The 18,317-nt window shown below is 43.5% G+C and overlaps 2 protein-coding genes across 2 annotated transcripts; one reads left to right on the top strand and one right to left on the bottom strand.

Annotated features, from left to right (window-relative positions):
- Window positions 1–8,521: 8,521 nt before the first annotated feature.
- LOC131258836 (probable cationic amino acid transporter) lies at window positions 8,522–12,907 on the top strand. Its single transcript, XM_058260220.1, has 10 exons — window positions 8,522–8,647; window positions 8,757–8,910; window positions 8,988–9,119; window positions 10,333–10,431; window positions 10,663–10,871; window positions 10,929–11,100; window positions 11,178–11,774; window positions 11,848–11,994; window positions 12,060–12,225; window positions 12,298–12,907. Exons 1-10 carry the CDS (start codon window positions 8,522–8,524, stop codon window positions 12,905–12,907), a joined length of 2,412 nt encoding a protein of 803 aa, XP_058116203.1.
- A 3,472-nt stretch (window positions 12,908–16,379) lies between these two features.
- On the bottom strand, window positions 16,380–18,285 carry LOC131261550 (carboxypeptidase Q-like). The gene is made up of 3 exons (XM_058263615.1): window positions 16,833–18,285; window positions 16,640–16,765; window positions 16,380–16,579 (listed from the first exon to the last, which is right to left on the bottom strand). The coding sequence occupies exons 1-3, from the start codon at window positions 18,155–18,157 to the stop codon at window positions 16,444–16,446; spliced, it is 1,587 nt and encodes a 528-aa protein (XP_058119598.1). The 5' UTR covers window positions 18,158–18,285; the 3' UTR covers window positions 16,380–16,443.
- Between the last annotated feature and the right edge of the window lie 32 nt (window positions 18,286–18,317).

The following is an 18,317-nucleotide window of genomic DNA, read 5'->3' as shown; positions in this document are numbered from 1 at the left end:
CCATTTTCAGGGGAGGGATTACGTCATCGTTCTTGTGCGTGGGCGACCCATAGGTACAGTGGGCATGGCGTTTGTCCTGCACCAGCGTGGTAGTATGCCTTTTCAAAAATTTTATTGTTTCCTTTCGCTGAGCGTTCTATACAATCAATCGGAGTACTTCAGAAACCGCTTTTCATGAAGGTTTTTAATTTCAATGTTACAAAAAACTATATGTTGGCTAAATCCATCAGAAAACTGTGCAAAAATGTAGATCATGTCGACCCGTTGTCGGTTTACCAAGTATTTAAATGCAATAGAACAAGAACGAATAGAAGAAATCGAATTTCCTTTTTGTATCTAATTTGTTAACACTTGTTTCGAATCCGCTTCTAAAGTGCTCCCCTCGTTCATATTGTGTTATGTTCGCTCAAAATGCTCAATTCGTTTTGCTATTATTGATTTCCGTTTCTATAATGTTGATTTGATATTTAAAGTAGCTTCAAATATGTTTTCGTCAAACTTCTAGGAGACACTTGGTTGAAACTCTCGTTACCGTAAAATTGTATTGAAGAGCTGTAACGATATCTTTATCGTCATCTAAGATTTTATGCATTATTTTTTTCGTCCATTGTGTTCGTTCACAACCAAGTTATATTTTTTAGTGTTTTCCTTGGAATGAATGAACAAGCATGGATTCATAGGGAATTTAAGGTGAAATTGTATGTTACTTTGAACAATCCATTTCAACTGCCATTTCCTTGATAAATATGCGATAGGAATCGAGATATTGTAAGGAGCAACAGCTTCAAATTACATTGTATTCCATCACGTGCCGTAGGTGGTTTACGTCAGAATGAAAGTATATTTGCATAGCATCCAAGGACACATTCGTTCTTGTTCTTGCAGTTTTTTGATAATCCTTAACATGTAGCAAATAAAAAACCTCTTCAAGTCAAGCGGTAGATCTCAATGTCGATGTGTACTGAAAGCGAGTATATAACCAGTTTCCGCTAGATTTGAAACTTGTCGTTCGTTTTCCGGCGCTTCCATTCTGCCTGTTGCTGTCGTATCCATGTACACAAACGGCGGTCCCAACAGTTAACCGACGGCAAAGTACAACCCTTCGGAAGAGTTTCCGACCCAAACTTCGGCCCGGTGGATAAATAGTATCAGCTCCATCCGGATCTTTTTCCGTAGAGCACGTTCAGTTCGATAAGTAGTTTTTGCTCCTGTCTGTCATATGAAGAGTAAAAGACGCGTCACTGGAAACAAAAAGAAAAGGGAAATATACTATGACCAAAGTGTGAAGTATCAAATCTCACACATCTCCCGCCTAAACATGGTTTGGCTCTTTCCCAACAGTGATGTGAGCAAGGGGGGATATTTTCCATTCCGCCAACCAAGGGCGTTTTGTTTGCCGAACCCTTTCCACTCGTAGAAGTATGTGGTGTGGTGAGTATTTTTAGTACTAGCCATATTTTAAGCTGAAAGGATGAGTCTGGTGTAATAAAATAAAGTAGTCGGAACCGTAAGCCCAACAGAAAAACATGGTTTCCATCGGATGTTAACTTGATTAATGACGGTTGTGATAGGTCTTGCATGTTTTTATCACTAAGTAAATATACCATAATATACCGCAATATGCTTCAAACTTGTCACCGGTACACAAGCACGAAGAGGGTGAGCTCAAAACTGGGGAAAAATCGTAAAGCTTTCTCGAATAGACGTAGAATAGCCTCGTTACGGCCTACTACCATGACAAAAGTCGATCAACAACCACTCTACCGCTTTGAATGTATGAAGAGCGAAATAAAAGGAACAGAGATTGAGGTGAAAAATACTCTTTTCCCTCAAAACTGCAAGAGCTTTAACTTTTTGCTAATCGAATTTTGGCTTGTGCTTCGTTTTGCATTGCCACAAGCTGGTTTGATTATTTCGTTTCATCAATTCTTTAGCAATGGGTTTGGAACAAACGATTCTTTAGAGTATTTTGCCACCGTTTCTTTTATTATGGGTCAAAAAATCGATTAATCGACCCCAAAAAGGGTTCCTAGACCAGAACGGTCTAGAAAGCATGTGAAAACTCAGACAGCTTTTGTGAAGCTTTGAACAGTCAACAAATAAATGATCAATCAGTATCAGCTTTAATAGATGTTTTAAATATCCATAACCTCATTCCTTTCCGATCAATCCATTGTCAATTCTCTGTTAAGCGATAGCGTTGTTGGGCGAAATTGGCCGAACGATAAATCGGTATCATTATACGGCCGAAGCAACATCTGGCACCATTTATGTCCATCAATTTACATCCTGCCACCACATTAAACACTCTTCCCAAAATGATTCCGAAAATTGCCCTCCCCCCGGAATCGATACGACCAATTCCGATGCTCGCGAAACGGGACGAAATAAGCGATAATTAAATCGACGTTACTCCCTAAAACCACACCGCAATGTGTGGAGGTTCCGGGTGAGGTATTGCGGAGTCCGGGTTGACCGAAGTGGTCGGTGTTGTTTTCGTTGGTGTCCCACATCGGGTGTTATTATCGTTGAAAGCATCACCAAGGCATCCGACCGGCATCAAACGGTCGCCGTAAGTGTGTGCCTTGCATATCGTACTCTTCCGTCGGCTGAAATAATGTAATAAAGACAACAACAAAATGCTGGCCCCCCCGGCAATCGTCCGTTTGGGATCCAGCATGGCTGTAAAATCGTGCTCCGCCACACCAGAAGCAATCGATGAAACGCATGTGAAAGAGCATAGCCTCGACTGTTGCGCTTCCAATAACCCGGTATTAAATTGATGGCCTAAAATATTTATTGCGTACTCAGACGGAAGATAAAACATTGATTGCACGCTCGCCGGGAATGTGCATAACGAAATATTCAATCAAATAAGTGTGGCAAGTCACACATCTACTGATAGGAAAGGCACGTAGAGTAATCTATGTTGACAACAATTTGTGATAGCTACAATTGACCTGTTTTCCGGAATTACATATTAGAAGTGTGAAAACCGTCATGATGTAAAAATAAAAGGTATTCTAAAAAGATAAAAGCGAACGTGATTTTGGCTGAATTTTTTTTGCGAATTTATACTTTTTTTACCGATCGACATTGTGGTTGGGAAGGTGTGATTGATAAAATCGTCTTTTAGAAAAGTTCGCTTTGTAAAACTCGATGTAACCAATACTATTACATAATGTATTTATGAAACATAAATCAAGAAAAAACTGGCATGCCCTGTTGGAGCCATAAAACGAGCGACTTTCTTTCATTCCTTTTGCTGTCAACAATTTCCAAAAAGAAAAACAAGGATTCATTCAGTTTACCGTGTTCGAACGTCTCGCCCGTCAAGTGCGAGAAAAACACTCGAACACTTCGATATACAAAGTGCACTGAGCTGACTGAAAAGAAGAAAACATATTTTACTTCCAATATTCTCCTCAACAACAACCAACCTTTTCCTCGTTTTGCGATTGGGAATGAAACACTTCTTTGGTCGTAACGCAGTAGTCTTTTGGGAAATGGTTATATCCGTCGCCTCCTATGAATGTGGGCTTTCTCGGAGCTTTCTATGGGAGTAATGGAGGCGCCTGGTGGGTTTCACATAAATTTGTGCCGTTTTCCTCATCGTTGTCAAAATACACCACAAGGCGTCAAATTTGAAAACAATTCTTCATCCGAACACGAAAAGGTAAACAGCTTCTGGACATAATTGATCGCAGCTGCATAAAATTACACTAAATAGCCTAAGTTCGCCGGAACGAAAACTTACAATACGAAAATTACTTGTGGCACAATAAAGTTACAAAGAAACAATGCTTTTGTGACCTGGTATGGACACAAATTACATTATTATCGCCATCGTGGTCGTACTTTTCCTTTCGGAATTACTTCAAACCATCAAGACGTGTTTAAAACCGTTATGATTGCACAAACAGTAGCGGGGACGGTATTATAGCGCCTTGGTAAGGATTTCCTTACCTTCAAAGAACGCCTTACCACTGCAGGGAGCTTACGGAAACGCCATGGAAGTAGCAAAATAAAAATGGACTGGGATAGTCAACAAACCGACTACGAGGTTCCACACAGGGTTGTACCTTCTTGGGAACAAAAGGGGCCCTTTTTTTTATCGACACCGCGGGCATTCGGGCGTTTTCATGTTCGTGTTTGTGCGCTTTGACTCAGTGCGGTCTGTACGAGGAGACTTATTGGGAGAAATTAGCAATCAATCTTCTTTTATCAACATGCAGGACTGATGGCTTGCTGGCAGGCGTAACTGGTCTGTGTAAAGCACCACGAGAAACACGGGTTCGTTTGTCCTTTTTCAATCATTTTTAATATCCTCGTTTTAAGCTGGGCTCCAGCTGGTTGGGCAGAAAAACAAAAAGCGGGAATGGGAGCTGAATTTATCATCATGCTCCAATCTGTGTAGAGTCCCTTCTACGACATGTTTCTTCTAGTCAGGTGTTTTCGTTCGTTCATGAAATATGTAACGAAGCGAAATTGCAGTAATAAGTTGTAAATGCAAAGCATGTCAAAAGTTAGATAAAAGTAATGCATGTAAAGTGGACTTACTCTGGTAAAGCTATAAAAAAATATGAAAACCAACTAATGTAAATTTTACTCCCTTGCATTACTATTGAACTTACAAGAGAAAAACTATACGCTTTCCATGCGCAAAAAGAAAATTACATGAAAATGCGATTTTTCTGGCAACGAATTGCCATTTCCAGTACCAAGCTTTGCCAGCTCGTGACTGAAAAACTTAATCAAGGACTCGGCCGTCCAACTCCCGTGAGTGAGTATCCGACAAATAGAGTGCAGTTGTAAATAAATGGTCTCCAGGATCTTCGCTAGGGATGCATAGAAACGGTGGCCTTCGGTCGACCGTGTGAAAGACGGGAATTTTTTTCTTATGGAGCACGTAAGCTGGTCAGTGTAACGGGGGAAGAAAAATGCAAGCCAACCTTTTTCATTTCCTGCCCTCGTGCTAGTGAAACAGGGAACAATATAAAACTGCATTTTGCCATTCTTCCTTCTAAATGGATATTGGAATGTCGATTTTTGCTTTATTGCTACAGGGGGTTTTTCTCATGGGCCACATCCCCCTTTACATATTCATATTTTTCCAAATTTAGAAAAGAAAACTAAACGACCATTGTAATATTTTCATATCATACAAAACAATGATAACGCGGAATTTGCTCCGATGATTTACGATCAGACAAAGTTCAATGCACCTTCATAATAAATTCTTGTAAAGTGTATTCTTATCTAAAACGAAAGTATAAAGTGACCTATAAAATTATGCCGGAAGAGGAAGAGGACACGCCAAGCTTACTGTGAAACATTTTCCGCGCGAGATATGGCGGAAAAAGGATAAATAGCATCACCAGGACCAGCGCTAAGTGGAACGAACGTAACTCATAATTAATACCACTCATTTTCCTTTCGCTGCTTACTAATTGGCACATTCAATCACGTTGAAATATGCATGAAATTACACGTGACTTGTTTCAAAAGGAGCCATCATCCCACTCGCTGAAGAAGTCACACTTCTTTGCGCCTGTTGGAGTTTATCTAACGTCGTACATTTAAGGCCTATCCTTTAATCTACTGCTGACTTGTAGGTGTCGTTCAACATTTTTCTTACTACCGTGGAAGGTACATTTATTTTCCTAGCACAAGAAATTGAGTGCTTCGTACAACCACACGTTGCTTGCTGGAGAGAGAATCTCAAACAGGTTTATTAAGCAGATTGTGGCCGGCTAGAGGAAAATTACAATTTAAATTGCCATAACAGTCTCTAATTTGTTTTCCGACCGTTCCCCCATAGAAAGGCACTGTTTTCCGTGGGCTGAGAAGTCACGGAAGAAAAGTACGTTGTGCTGCAAAGTAAACCTTTCTTGGCGTACATACCATTGCGAATCCTGCATTATAAAAAAGGAACCGCTTTTTAAACAGGCTCCTGTAAGAGTTTCTTCAAAGTCTGTTAGCTCTTAAGGAACTTTTTCGAAAATCGTTAGGTAAGTTTGCTGCTTGCTTTTCCACCACGCTCCAACACGATTCAAACAGCTTTGAATTGTTGCAAATATTTACAAAAAGTTGAACCATAAACATAGTTTGTTGTGTAGTCAATTTCCATCAGACGCATGAAATATTCAACACAACCTTTACGATGCAGGATGCGCAATTTCGTGCTTGATTGAGAGCTTTTTGCTTTAATAATGTGCGTTTGATTTGGAAATAATGGAACTCAATAATGGAAGGATGTAGAAAGGTAAATAGAACCTATCGTGTGTACTTCCGAGTAAGCTTTAGAAAAATCAATAGAAAATAATGAGAATGGAAAATGAAATTGACGCCATCCGGCAAAAGACAGGTTCGGTAGTCATGGCCAGGGAACCATTACTCGTCCGGTGAAGCGCCATACTTTTTTCTGGGAATAGCTAACCACATCAACATGCCTTCAGGTAGTGTTGTGCCTTCGTCCCCCGTACGGCTATACTGGAAGACCGAAACTGAACATAATCCGCCTTGGATAACAACGGGTGCTGGGGTCGTCCAACACCACACCTGCCGGAGCCTTACTGCCACGGCGAATGGACAGTGAGTGTAATTCAGTAAGAGGAAAAAAGGTTCAGCTGAAATGTACCCACCATTTTTAATTAGATGCTGCCGCTTAAGCTGACAGAACCCATCAAAACATAACGTATGTAATAAAAGTATTGAACGGTGCTTCAATAAAGTCTGTTATATGAACCTCACCGGAAGCTCCAACAAGACAGGCGGATAAATGAACAAAACGTAACACAGTAGAAAGATTAATTTATCCATCGTAAAGTCCCCGAAGGGAAACTAAGTGTCCTCTAGAGAAAACCGGACGAGGCTGGTCGGATATTTCGTTCCCACGGCGATGATTGAGGCGATATTTGTACACGTCCACAGGGGCAAAGGGTTTGCCTTACGATGACCTATCATGATCATGTAAAAATGTAGTCAGATCCATGCCCTGTTTCAGTAGATCTTTACATTGATCCTGAGCAATCTCAGAATCCAAAAATTTGCAGCTTACACTTTACTTATTGTGAATAAACTCTTATCAATTCTCGTGACATAAATAAGTTTTTATTCATTAAAAACGAATTCAGGTCAGTTCAGTTCTGTTTAGTTCAGTTCTTTAGTTTCAACAGCACAATTTTTTTTGTTACCAATTATGTTGCCTACATGGACGACAAAGAAATAGTATAAATAAATAGAATATCGCATTTTTTAATGCACTTGCAAACAAAATATAAATTAAAAGAAACAATACTTTGCCACAAACCCCTCTGTTTCGGGAGTTATACCAAGCTTTGGAATGGTTTTCTCATTATGTCTTGGACGGGTATGTTCAGACATCTGTCGGTTGATCTTTATGGCATCGGAGAACGATATAGTTCGAAGATGTGGAAAAGATTTGTATGGAACAAGAACAATCTAAACTTCATTAGCGTCTTATTCGATTATAAACTGAGCTGGCACATGTTTCTGGTGTGATGATGCCACACAACAGTTCAACCTCATCGTCCATTTCACATACGTGCCTCGTGTTTGCCGGCGACATGCTTGCATGCTCCCCACGTTCGGGTGTTTAATTTAATCGATTATCTAAAAATTGCTCGCAACAAGTCGCTGAATCCCCCCGCAAATGGCAGCCTGTTTGCGAGCCGTTAGTCGCATTCCATTTCTTATGCCCTACTGCAAGCGGTGGTTCCACCGAGGAAACACGAGGAATCGGGAGTCGCGGCTTGTAGAATAATCAAGTGAAATTGCAAAAGCAATTTGTTCTCATTCGCGCATGTACGCGTCAACAGATGGCTCGAGATCGTCGCGGGGCGAAGGTCCTTTTCACCACCAAGCACCAGCGCTGTTAAACCCGACGACGATCGATCGTTTCGGTTGTGCTCTCAATTATTGTCGACCGAGCTCTCGAATGCGTGGGGCACATGCACGTGTTGTGGGGGAAGAACTACGGAACGGTAATGGCCTGGTAAATGGTTATCATGATGGCACTGACATCTAATAAAGCTTGAAGCACCCAGTGAAACCTGGAACTCGTATTCAGCTTGGTTCTGTTCCAGATGAGAGATGGCTGATTTTACTCGCCAGAGTTGTGAACAACTAGTCGTCTAGCTAATCGACAACCTTGTTGGCCTTGTTTTTGCATATAGAATTGTAATCAAAAGCCTAACTGGAGTACGGATCACTCTTGCCACAAAATCTCCCATCTTTAGTTTTGTTCGCCACGCGCAGGATTCACGTTTCCCGTCCAAGTTAATTAGCTTTCAGAAAAATAAACACTCGAAATACTCGCCATCGACGCTCGCTTCCTACGGATGGAGCTAATGCACGATGGCTAAGCCAATTATTGTTGAGCATTTATTTCATCATCCATCCTCTGCTTTTCAGTACCACCGCCCACTTTCGATCGGAAGCGAGAAAACGAGCGTTTTCCAATCCAGCTTCCTCTGCGGCAGTCGTCCATCGCGGCGGCATGAAGTTTTCCATTCCCATGCCCGGGGGTGGCCGGGGGCTGGCCCTCTTCTCGAAACTGATTCGCACGAAAGACCTTCGAAAGCTGCAGGAAGAGGATCCGAGCAGTACAAAGCCCAAGCTCACGGTGAGTCTCATCGCCGTGGTTCGCCGGGTTCCGGAATGTAACCTTTTCAGGTTTGGAATTTTGACCGTTTTTCTTCCGTTCGGGTTTCCTTCCCGTTTTTTTTTTTCAGAAATGTCTCACCACGCTCGATCTTACCTCGCTAGGAGTGGGCTCTTGTTGCGGCACGGGCATGTACCTGGTGGCCGGAATGGTCGCGCGGAACATCGCCGGTCCCGGGGTAGTGCTTAGTTTTTTCATCGCCGCCGTAGCTAGTATATTTTCCGGTGAGTATCCCTGTCCCGGGCCTGCTCCCGTTCTCGAACGATGACACTTGACTCTCTCAACCTCCCTTTTCCCCCAGGCGCCTGTTATGCTGAGTTCGGTGTTCGAGTGCCACATACGTCCGGATCCGCGTACATGTATTCTTATGTTTCCGTCGGGGAGTTCGTAGCGTTTGTTATAGGATGGAATATGATATTAGAATATTTAATTGGTGAGTATTACAATCCAAAAGGGTCCTCTGAACAGTTACCGATTTTAGTACGAAGAAGAAGAACAAGCAACACAGTTGCATCGTAGGAGAAGTGGTGTGAATATTGGATGACTTATCCACCACAATCAGCACTCCATGAAGACAACTTATGTGGTAAAATATACGACCTCGAAAGCCGATTGTCATGGCCCGCTTTGGTGGATGGTGGAAAAACTCCATGAGAGGCTGTTGATAGGCTTGGCCTGCTACGAGATGAGAAATCGAACCGGAGAAAAGAAAACCATCGGCCGGTGATGGTGATAAAATATTTACTTTACCAATTTCTTTGCCTTGTGAGCCAGGACTTCCTGGTGCGATAAAATTAAGAGCACGATGATGCTGGTACATTGCCCACAATGGTCGTATCTGGCGAGGGCCAACATACCCATTAACACCTCGCCTGAACTAGCAACTGTTGCCGCCTTGACCTGCACGCCGGAAAGTTTCCGCTCAATGGCATTCAGGACAGCAGGAAGTTGTCGCAGGAAGGGGCCGTCTGGACACAATTCCACACAACCCGTTGACTGGCCAAAACCCATACACTACCGCCACAAAACGCCTCTTATCTCGACTCAACTCTTGTTTGCTCAACAGCCCACATCAAGTGCCCATAACTGTGAACAGTGGCTCTTGACCACAGAGTTGTGACAGGAAAGCCGGTTCTCTATGGCAGCTCGATGTTTCGCCCTTTCGGCCGGATCCTGGTAAAAATAGCTGAAATATGAAACGTCGGACCCCGTGGTATGGTGCTGGCGTGTCAAGCCGAAACGTGACTAAGTATAAAGCGGAAATGCTACAGATGCAACCTCATGGCGGTGACTAATTGCTACTGCTGCTACCCCCTGCTAGGGGTGGTCGGCACACGGTGCAATAAGCGAAGCGAGCTTTTAAGCTAATTTTCTCCCCGACCCGAAAATGTCCGCCCTAGCGTGTGTTTTGTGACAACTGGGCAGGATTTTCAACGGACCTATCGGTGCGGGCGCGCATCGTTCGAAATCTCAATTAAATTGTATTCCCACGCGGATCCCCCGCAATGCAATTAAACAGCGAAATTAATTCGACTATTTCCAACCTGACTTTATGTATTTTCCGTGTTTTTCCCGGACGTGTTCTGCAACATTCCGACACGTGGCCCACCATCGACGGCGATGACAATCCGATTCCCGCAAAACAGGTACGAGCGCATGTGCCTGTGCCCTTAGCGCCAGTTTCGATTCGCTATCGGGCGGCTTCATAGGAAGGAGCATAGCAGCCTCAGTGGGGACCATATTCGGTACGTACGATCCAAAAGGGTGTTTTCATTTCATTTGAACGACTCCGTGCCTTTTTCCTACACCATCAGATTGCGTGGAGAAGTATTTTAATTTCTCTTCTAATTCTTTTGGCTTCTATTTCTTCCAATTTCTGCCACATCCATTCGTTCTGGCTCTATGCTCAATTATTTTAAAACTTTTGTTTCATTTTTCCACTCCAAATACATTTTTACACACTTACCATCTCTCAGGACGGCCACCGGATTTCATCGCGTTCGGTATTACGCTCGTTATGACGTTCATCCTGGCTCTCGGGGCCAGCAAGTCGGTGCTGTTTAATAACGTCCTCAACACGGTGAATCTTGCGTCATGGGTGTTTATCCTTACCGCTGGCCTGTTCTATGTCGACACCAACACCTGGACGGAGCACGAGGGTTTCCTACCGTTCGGTTGGAGTGGGGTAAGTTCAACATGGATAGATTTGTTTAAAGACTATTTTGGTTCGACTATTTTCCAGGTGTTCACCGGAGCCGCAACCTGCTTCTACGCTTTCATTGGGTTCGATATCATAGCTACGACCGGCGAGGAGGCGCACAATCCACAGAAGAGCATACCCAAAGCGATCGTCGGTTCGTTGGTGATCGTTCTTATAGTGTATGTCACTAGTAGCTTTATCCTAACACTCGTTGGTAAGTTCCGTCACTAGTGCGCCAAGCCTACACGTCTGGGCAACAGTTGACTGTTTCCAATTGGTTTGCTTTGACAGTTCCTTACGACCACATCGACAGCGGTTCGGCGCTGGTTCAGATGTGGACATACGTTGGTGCTCCCAAGTGCCGAGCGCTGGTCGCCATTGGTGCCACGGCCGGCCTAAGTGTGGCCATGTTCGGCTCCATGTTCCCGATGCCCCGTGTCATCTACGCCATGGCCCAGGATGGGCTGGTGTTTCGCCAGCTCGCTCAACTATGGGCCCGAACAGGCGTCCCCGGGATTGCGACCATCGGCAGTGGCATAGCGGCATCCCTAGTGGCCCTGACAGTGCAGCTGGAGGTGCTGGTGGAGATGATGTCGATCGGAACACTGCTTGCCTACACGCTCGTCTCGACCTGCGTCCTAATTCTACGCTATCAGCCACACAGCACTTCTCTGGTGGATCTGCTGCCAGCTCAGCTACGAACTCCACAACCTCCGAGCACCCCGGATCCGACAGTACAGCAACGTGTCAAGGCGAACGTAATGGTGAAGAAAATTACGCGCGGTTCACCCGATTCGGATGACAGTTTCGGCGAGGAAAGCCCTGAAGGCTTTATGGGTCGCGACGATCAGTTCCTAGTCTCTGATCGATCGGAGAATAAGTTTTACGGTAAAAGTTTACTCCCCCCAGAGAGTTACCTAAACACTCTGCATGACTTCTAACTGGGTTCTTTACCTTTCAGGTGCAGTCCATGGTGCCCCTCAAGGAAGCTCCAATCCTTTCTCCTTTTGGGGATGCGATTTCATAGGGCGCAAGTTGCAACAGTATTCATACCTTTGTCCTGGACTATTTCCCTGGGTTAGGGCTGGACCTGCGACACACGAAAGCGGTAAATGCCTCCAATGGCCACGCTTTAGCAATGGAATACAGGGATGGTTTTGTTTTATTTTGTAGGAATGTACGTGACGAAACTGGTAGGACTGATGTACGTGTTTATATTTCTGCTGGATCTCTTCATGGCAATCGGACTGACAGGGACGTTCTTCTCGCTGGCGTACACCGTTCTGGTGTTCAGTATTATAACCATACTCATTGTTATCTCCAGGCAACCTCAGAATCGGTTGGTGGCATAATATAACATACAATGACAAGCATTGGGTAATTTCTGGTGGTACTCTTATCTCTCTTTTAGTTACGCACTATCGTTCCTCACTCCTGGACTTCCATTCATCCCCACCATTGCCATCACGGTCAACATTTACTTGATATTCAAGCTCAGTATACTAACCCTGGTGCGCTTCACGGTCTGGATGACGCTAGGACTGATCATGTACTTCTACTACGGGATCACGCACAGTTCGCTGGAGCATCCGAGCGAAGAATTCGAACTCACCGTCGATAATAACGGCTCCGTACCGCCGAACCTCAAGCTCAACGTTCCTTCAGCAACCAAGGCCACTGGTAAACAGCATCACACCGAGCCCACGGCCGTCTGGGATCGGCATGGTTACGAAAATCGCATGGCCACCAACGATGACGGAGAGTACCAGTGGGGAAGTGCCGGTACCCAACCGCAGCAGGGCAACGGAAATAACGCGTACAGTTGGAACCCGAATGACACTTGGGGCGATCGGACGATCTACGACCCACCGCCTCAGTCCACGAACATTTTCCAACCGCCGGCTACGTCCAGCAGTTCCACCAGCTCGGCCGGCGCGGGTCGCCAGACGTCGGAGGTGAAAAAAGACGGCTTCGGCATGTTCTACAACGAGACTGTCAGCTATCCGACCTGGGACGATTAAGCATTCTCCAGCAACACCATCTTCGAATAAGCCACCCACTGTACATATTGCACGCCGCAAGTTTGAACACGGAACTACCGAAACCGAAGCGTTCTGGTCGAAACAATCTTGCCGCAATCTGTCCTTCCACGGGATACATCCGTCGTACGTTCCAATCATCCGTGAATCTGGGCTTTCGTTCGTCGTTCTTCAGGCATCTTTCTTGAGAGTTTTTTCTCTCGACTTGATTCGTTTTACGAAAGCACGTGTGCATGTGATAAAACGGAGCGAAATTCGCAGACCGAAATGCCACGTGAAGGTGAACAACATATCTTTACGTTAAGGCTATCTTTTAGTACAAGAAACCCAATGTTACGGCCATTGGCATTCTCTTCGGCAGCTATGGACAATCTTGGGATTTTATCTTGTTACGATATCGTAACACCTGAAACGCTTATGTTGAGCTTCAAACGAGTATTATTAATTCGTAGATTTGTTATACTGTAGATTGTTATACATTGTTTTTAACTTCAAAAAAGAGTATATTTTTTTCCTATACGAAGCAATCTGAAGACAACCCCCTATTCAATTTTAAGCTACACCAGAGACTTGTGGTCAGAGTTGGCCATGATTATGCTACTGCATTCGGTAACGACTACTGGCAGTAGTAAAAAGGCAATCAAAGCGATGACGCGTGTGTGTGTGATTTAATGTTAGAAGAGCAGCCACCAGGAGCGCGAATATAGGCACTGTACAATTTGCACCCAAATTAAAAGATACTGATTCTCACTACCATAACTACTCCATATTTTAAAATTCAATCTCCATTCGGAACTCTCATCATCAATCAATTTGATGAAGCACATTACCTTTGATTGCCTGCGGTGTATATGATACAATGACGCATACTTGTTAAGTATTGATGAGTTAAGCGGAAAAGGGAGCAGCACCATCAGACATTTAGATAGTTAGCTAGTGCAGCATCGCAAAACAAGGTCCACGGGTGCAGAATGCTAAACCAGTATCTGGGGTTGCAGAGAAAGATTCTAACAAATATACATACTTACCTACATGCATATACACACATATAAAAATATATAGGAGCAGGAAATCATCTAGCGATCGGAAAATGTAAAATATTGACGCATGTGCCATAGGTTGAACAACTAGTTGATAGCGGGGGTCAAAAAATATAAATCATTAGTTCTGGTTCAAAATTAGTTTAACATTCTACGAGATGGTTTGTTGTACTACGACAAAGGTATAATTATGAATAGGCATGGATAAACATTATTTAAGTTATTAATTTCAGTCGCTCCAACGAGAAAAAAGAGCATATTCCTGGGAAAATGGAGAGCGGCAAAGATGGAAATTATATACATTTACAAAAGGCATACAATACCCTGGGACAGAATTCGTTCGAAGAGAAAAACTATATCCATTAACGTTCAACGGTGCATTAGAAACGGGATGCATGTTTAGAGATATATAAACCAACAAACATAGCATACATAACATACATACATATATTACGTACGCATCAACAAGTGAGAAATCAGCATCTTTCATCAAATTAAGTGATATTTTACTGTTGAAATTGTTAATTGAGCAAAGGTAAAATAAAAGAAATAACATAGCAATGAATGGTGAATACTAACAGGCAAAATGATCCAAAGGATGGGAGTCGATACTATTTATTAAACTTTGAGGATTGTTAAATCGTAACGTTTCCGTTGAAACCGAGTTCCATTGCACTCACTTGAGGAGAGCCAGAAAAAAAGACGAAATAAGTATCGTAATAACTGTTCAAAACAACAGAGAGAAAGTACCATGCAAGCATGTGACTCGATAGCCCACCCACCACCATACGCTAGACCGAATGGGTAAATGGGAAGGCAATGTAATCTCTTCGATTGTTACACTATTGAAATGATCTATGTGGTTTTCAAAATCTCAGCGAATTGTTCTTTCAAAAACTGATAGGCACAGGACACTCTAAACAAGGGGAAGATCACGCTCTGATCACACTCCACTCTTTTCTCACCCACCTTGTCACGATGCATTTCCACCGCTACCATTACCACCACCAACAACAACAACAAACAATCTAATCAGGCAGAATTTCCACCAACCAATATAGGTTTTATCTACCGCAAACAGAACAGCACTTTTAACTAGTACACTAAGCGATGCAGAAAGATATGTATATTTAGCAGATGTATGAGTATGCATGGCTTGGAAAACAGCCTGATATTATCATTCGGAATTCAAACGTTATCGTCAAACAAGTCGAATTGATCGAAGATGCCGAATGATGCAAAAAAGTTTTGACTTTTCTAAGTGTGATATTTACCTTTACACATATATTAAATAGATATATAAAAGCAGAATAATATTACGCTGTACACTCAAACTCACACAAACCGACAAACACGACCGCGACACTACTATTCATCGCCACAATTAGTAAAACAACTGAAAAGTAATATTCAGCAATCGATGCGCAACAAACTCTACCAAAAAAACTCAACAAACTAAACCAAACAGATTAAACGTACAAAACTAATATCACTGCATGGAATACGAGATAATGGTTTACTATGGAACGAACTTAGCGAAAGAAATAGAAGATAACAAGACAAGCAAGTAGAGAGCATAGAACAGGAAACACTAGCCTAGTCAAACAGCGATGGGTGTAATTTCGCAACATGGCGTCAACAAACAAATCAATCTCCAATTATTGCATAAATATATACATAAATATATATATACTTAACAAATATACATACATAGCTAGTACGTCTATTCCAATTTTTTCTTGATGCGCTGACCACCCAAGCGCCAGTTCTACAGTGTACTTCTTTACGTGTATAGAACAACAACAAACAACCCCAGTGGAAAATAAAATCTAGAGTTACGCTGAAATTGTACGATTCAGTTACATCCAACTTCATCTACATACTAAATGAATAACTAAAATGTAAGAAGACAAACTAAGCTCCGAACGAATGTGCGCGAATCGAAAACGGTAGTCTAAAGAAAAGAGAAACACTTAATATATGTTTGTTAAGTTATCATGATGATGAAGATGATGATGATAATGATACGATTCATAGAGAAGAAACACATGTTAATAGTGTCAAGAAACGAAGGTGGGTGATTGTAAATGATTTCAGGTGTTGTTTTACTAGTTTGTCAAGTTTGCAATACTGATAGAATCTGATAAAACTAAAGCATGCAAACATAAACCCTAAAGAAAATTTAAATGATTCAGGCAAAACAGCAGAAGAAAAAGGATTACCATTCATTCCCCTATCCTACAAACACCATGCACCTAAAGATCATCCCGCTGGAGAATTGACTCATTCAATGGTGAACAAACAGAAAGGCATAGGAAGGAATCGCTGCAACAACAACAAAAACCATTAGAGTATATAACTAAGGTAAAGAGTAAATATGAAAGGAAAATATAAAATGCAATAAATAAATAAATTGATATGGTTTCTTTATTTACCGCACACACACACACACACACACACACATAGTCAATGATAAACTCATGGGTGTACATCCTTGGGCATGGAAACGCTCAAATCGGCAACGACGTACGCGGCAGCCGCCCACAGGGCAGCACATTTGTCCAAATTCTTTGGATCTTCCACAGCCATGGTATCACCAGCAGAATGATGGAACCTAGAAAATGAACATGATTAATCGATATTTGAACATATGCCTGTATAAAGTCGTTCTCACCAAAAATATTTCTCATTTTTGTTTAACAATGAGGCTCCCGGGAAACCACGGCTGGTCCAATGGCTTATGTCCGGACCGCCATCGGTTGGTGTAGCAAACTCGGTTGCGTTCAGCGGAGCCATAAGTCTGAAAAAAAATTACATTTATTTATTATCAGTACAAAATCATTAGGAATATTGGCATTCATCATTACTTGACGATCTCCCGAAAGATGCATTCGGCATCCGCATTGCCAACAAAATCAAGCCCCTTTGGCTCAAACGTTCCGATGTCCGATTCAAAGAAGAAATTGAACTCTTTAACCTCCTGCGCTTTGTGTGCTTCCTTGTAGGCAGCCCCTCCGTAGAGCCCTTCCTCTTCGCCCGTCCAGAGAATAGCTCGAATCGTGCGTCGAGGACGCAATCCCATTGCCTTCAGGTACGTGAGGGCCTTCCACGAGATTAAGGCACCGCCTCCATCGTCCATTGCACCAACACCAACGTCCCAGCTGTCCAAGTGTCCCGAAACTATGACGACGGAAGTGTTCGAGACCGTCGTGCCAACCAGCTCCCCGATCGTGTTCCTGGAAACAACCGGTTCCATCGGACGATCTTCCATCTCAAGATGAATCTCCATGCTCTCTCCACGGCGGTACTTGCGGAGCAACATCTGGGCATCCTCCACGGTGATGCACGCAACGGGAATCTTTTTTACATCATCCTGATAGTGCTGCTGGCCCGTATGAGGCGATCCGATCGAAAATGGGGTTATTGAGCGTACCAAAGCGGCCACGGCACCTTTCCGTGAAGCGACCGAAGCAGCCTGACTACGATAAACAACAGTCCGTCCGTAGCCTTCCCAGGCCGGAGAAAACACCACAATCTTTCCACGCACCTGCTCCGGTGGGATGGCTTCAAACTCTTTGAACGATTCTACCGCCAGCACCTCGGCGATGATCCCTCCCCGAGGAGTGCCGATGGTGCTGCCTAGGCCCAACAGGGGCAACACTTTGCGGAAGGGCTTAACAAGCTCTGCGCTTTCGTATCCCCGTACCCAGTGAGGTACGGTCGCATTTTCCGTGTGGACATTTTCCAACCCATCAGCTTGCATTTTCTGCACGACGTAATCGATTGCGTTTTCCAGCTGCTCACTACCAGCGACTCGCGCTCCAAAGGTATCGACCAACTCCGCCAGGGCGTCCCAGGTGCGTCCAGAAAATTCCCCGTTGACGATTTTATCGACGATCTTGTTGACGATGGGTTGATAACCCCGGATCTCCCGCAGCAGAGCATCCGGCAGTGTACAGCTTCCATCGTGTGGATTGCTGTAACTGTCCACCCTATTATCGGCCACTCCAGCAGCGCTCAAGCTGATAAGCGCTGCGGCAATCCCTAAGGAAAGTATTCCACAAACCATTGTGCTGGCAGCACGATTGAAATTACACAAAACGAACGGCTTCACTCGCGATCTTACACAAACTAAACGATCTTCTACAATTACGCCGCTTATCGCTTCATTCAGAGCCGGCACGGGAAACATCAACTGATGCTCGTTGACAGCAGCCTCCGCTAACAAAAATTAATCTGCGAACGAGATCATCATGTGTGCACTCGGGAGACATCGGGAAAGATGTTTGTTTACGTTTCTCTCAGCCTTTTTCTTGAATTACTTTCTTTCTAACTCTTTACGGATTTCCGTT

This window comes from Anopheles coustani, chromosome 3 (assembly GCF_943734705.1).
Source record: "Anopheles coustani chromosome 3, idAnoCousDA_361_x.2, whole genome shotgun sequence".
NCBI classification, from domain to species: domain Eukaryota; kingdom Metazoa; phylum Arthropoda; class Insecta; order Diptera; family Culicidae; genus Anopheles; species Anopheles coustani.
Note: the sequence above shows the minus strand (reverse complement) of the source record. Positions and strands in the feature narration are given on the sequence as shown.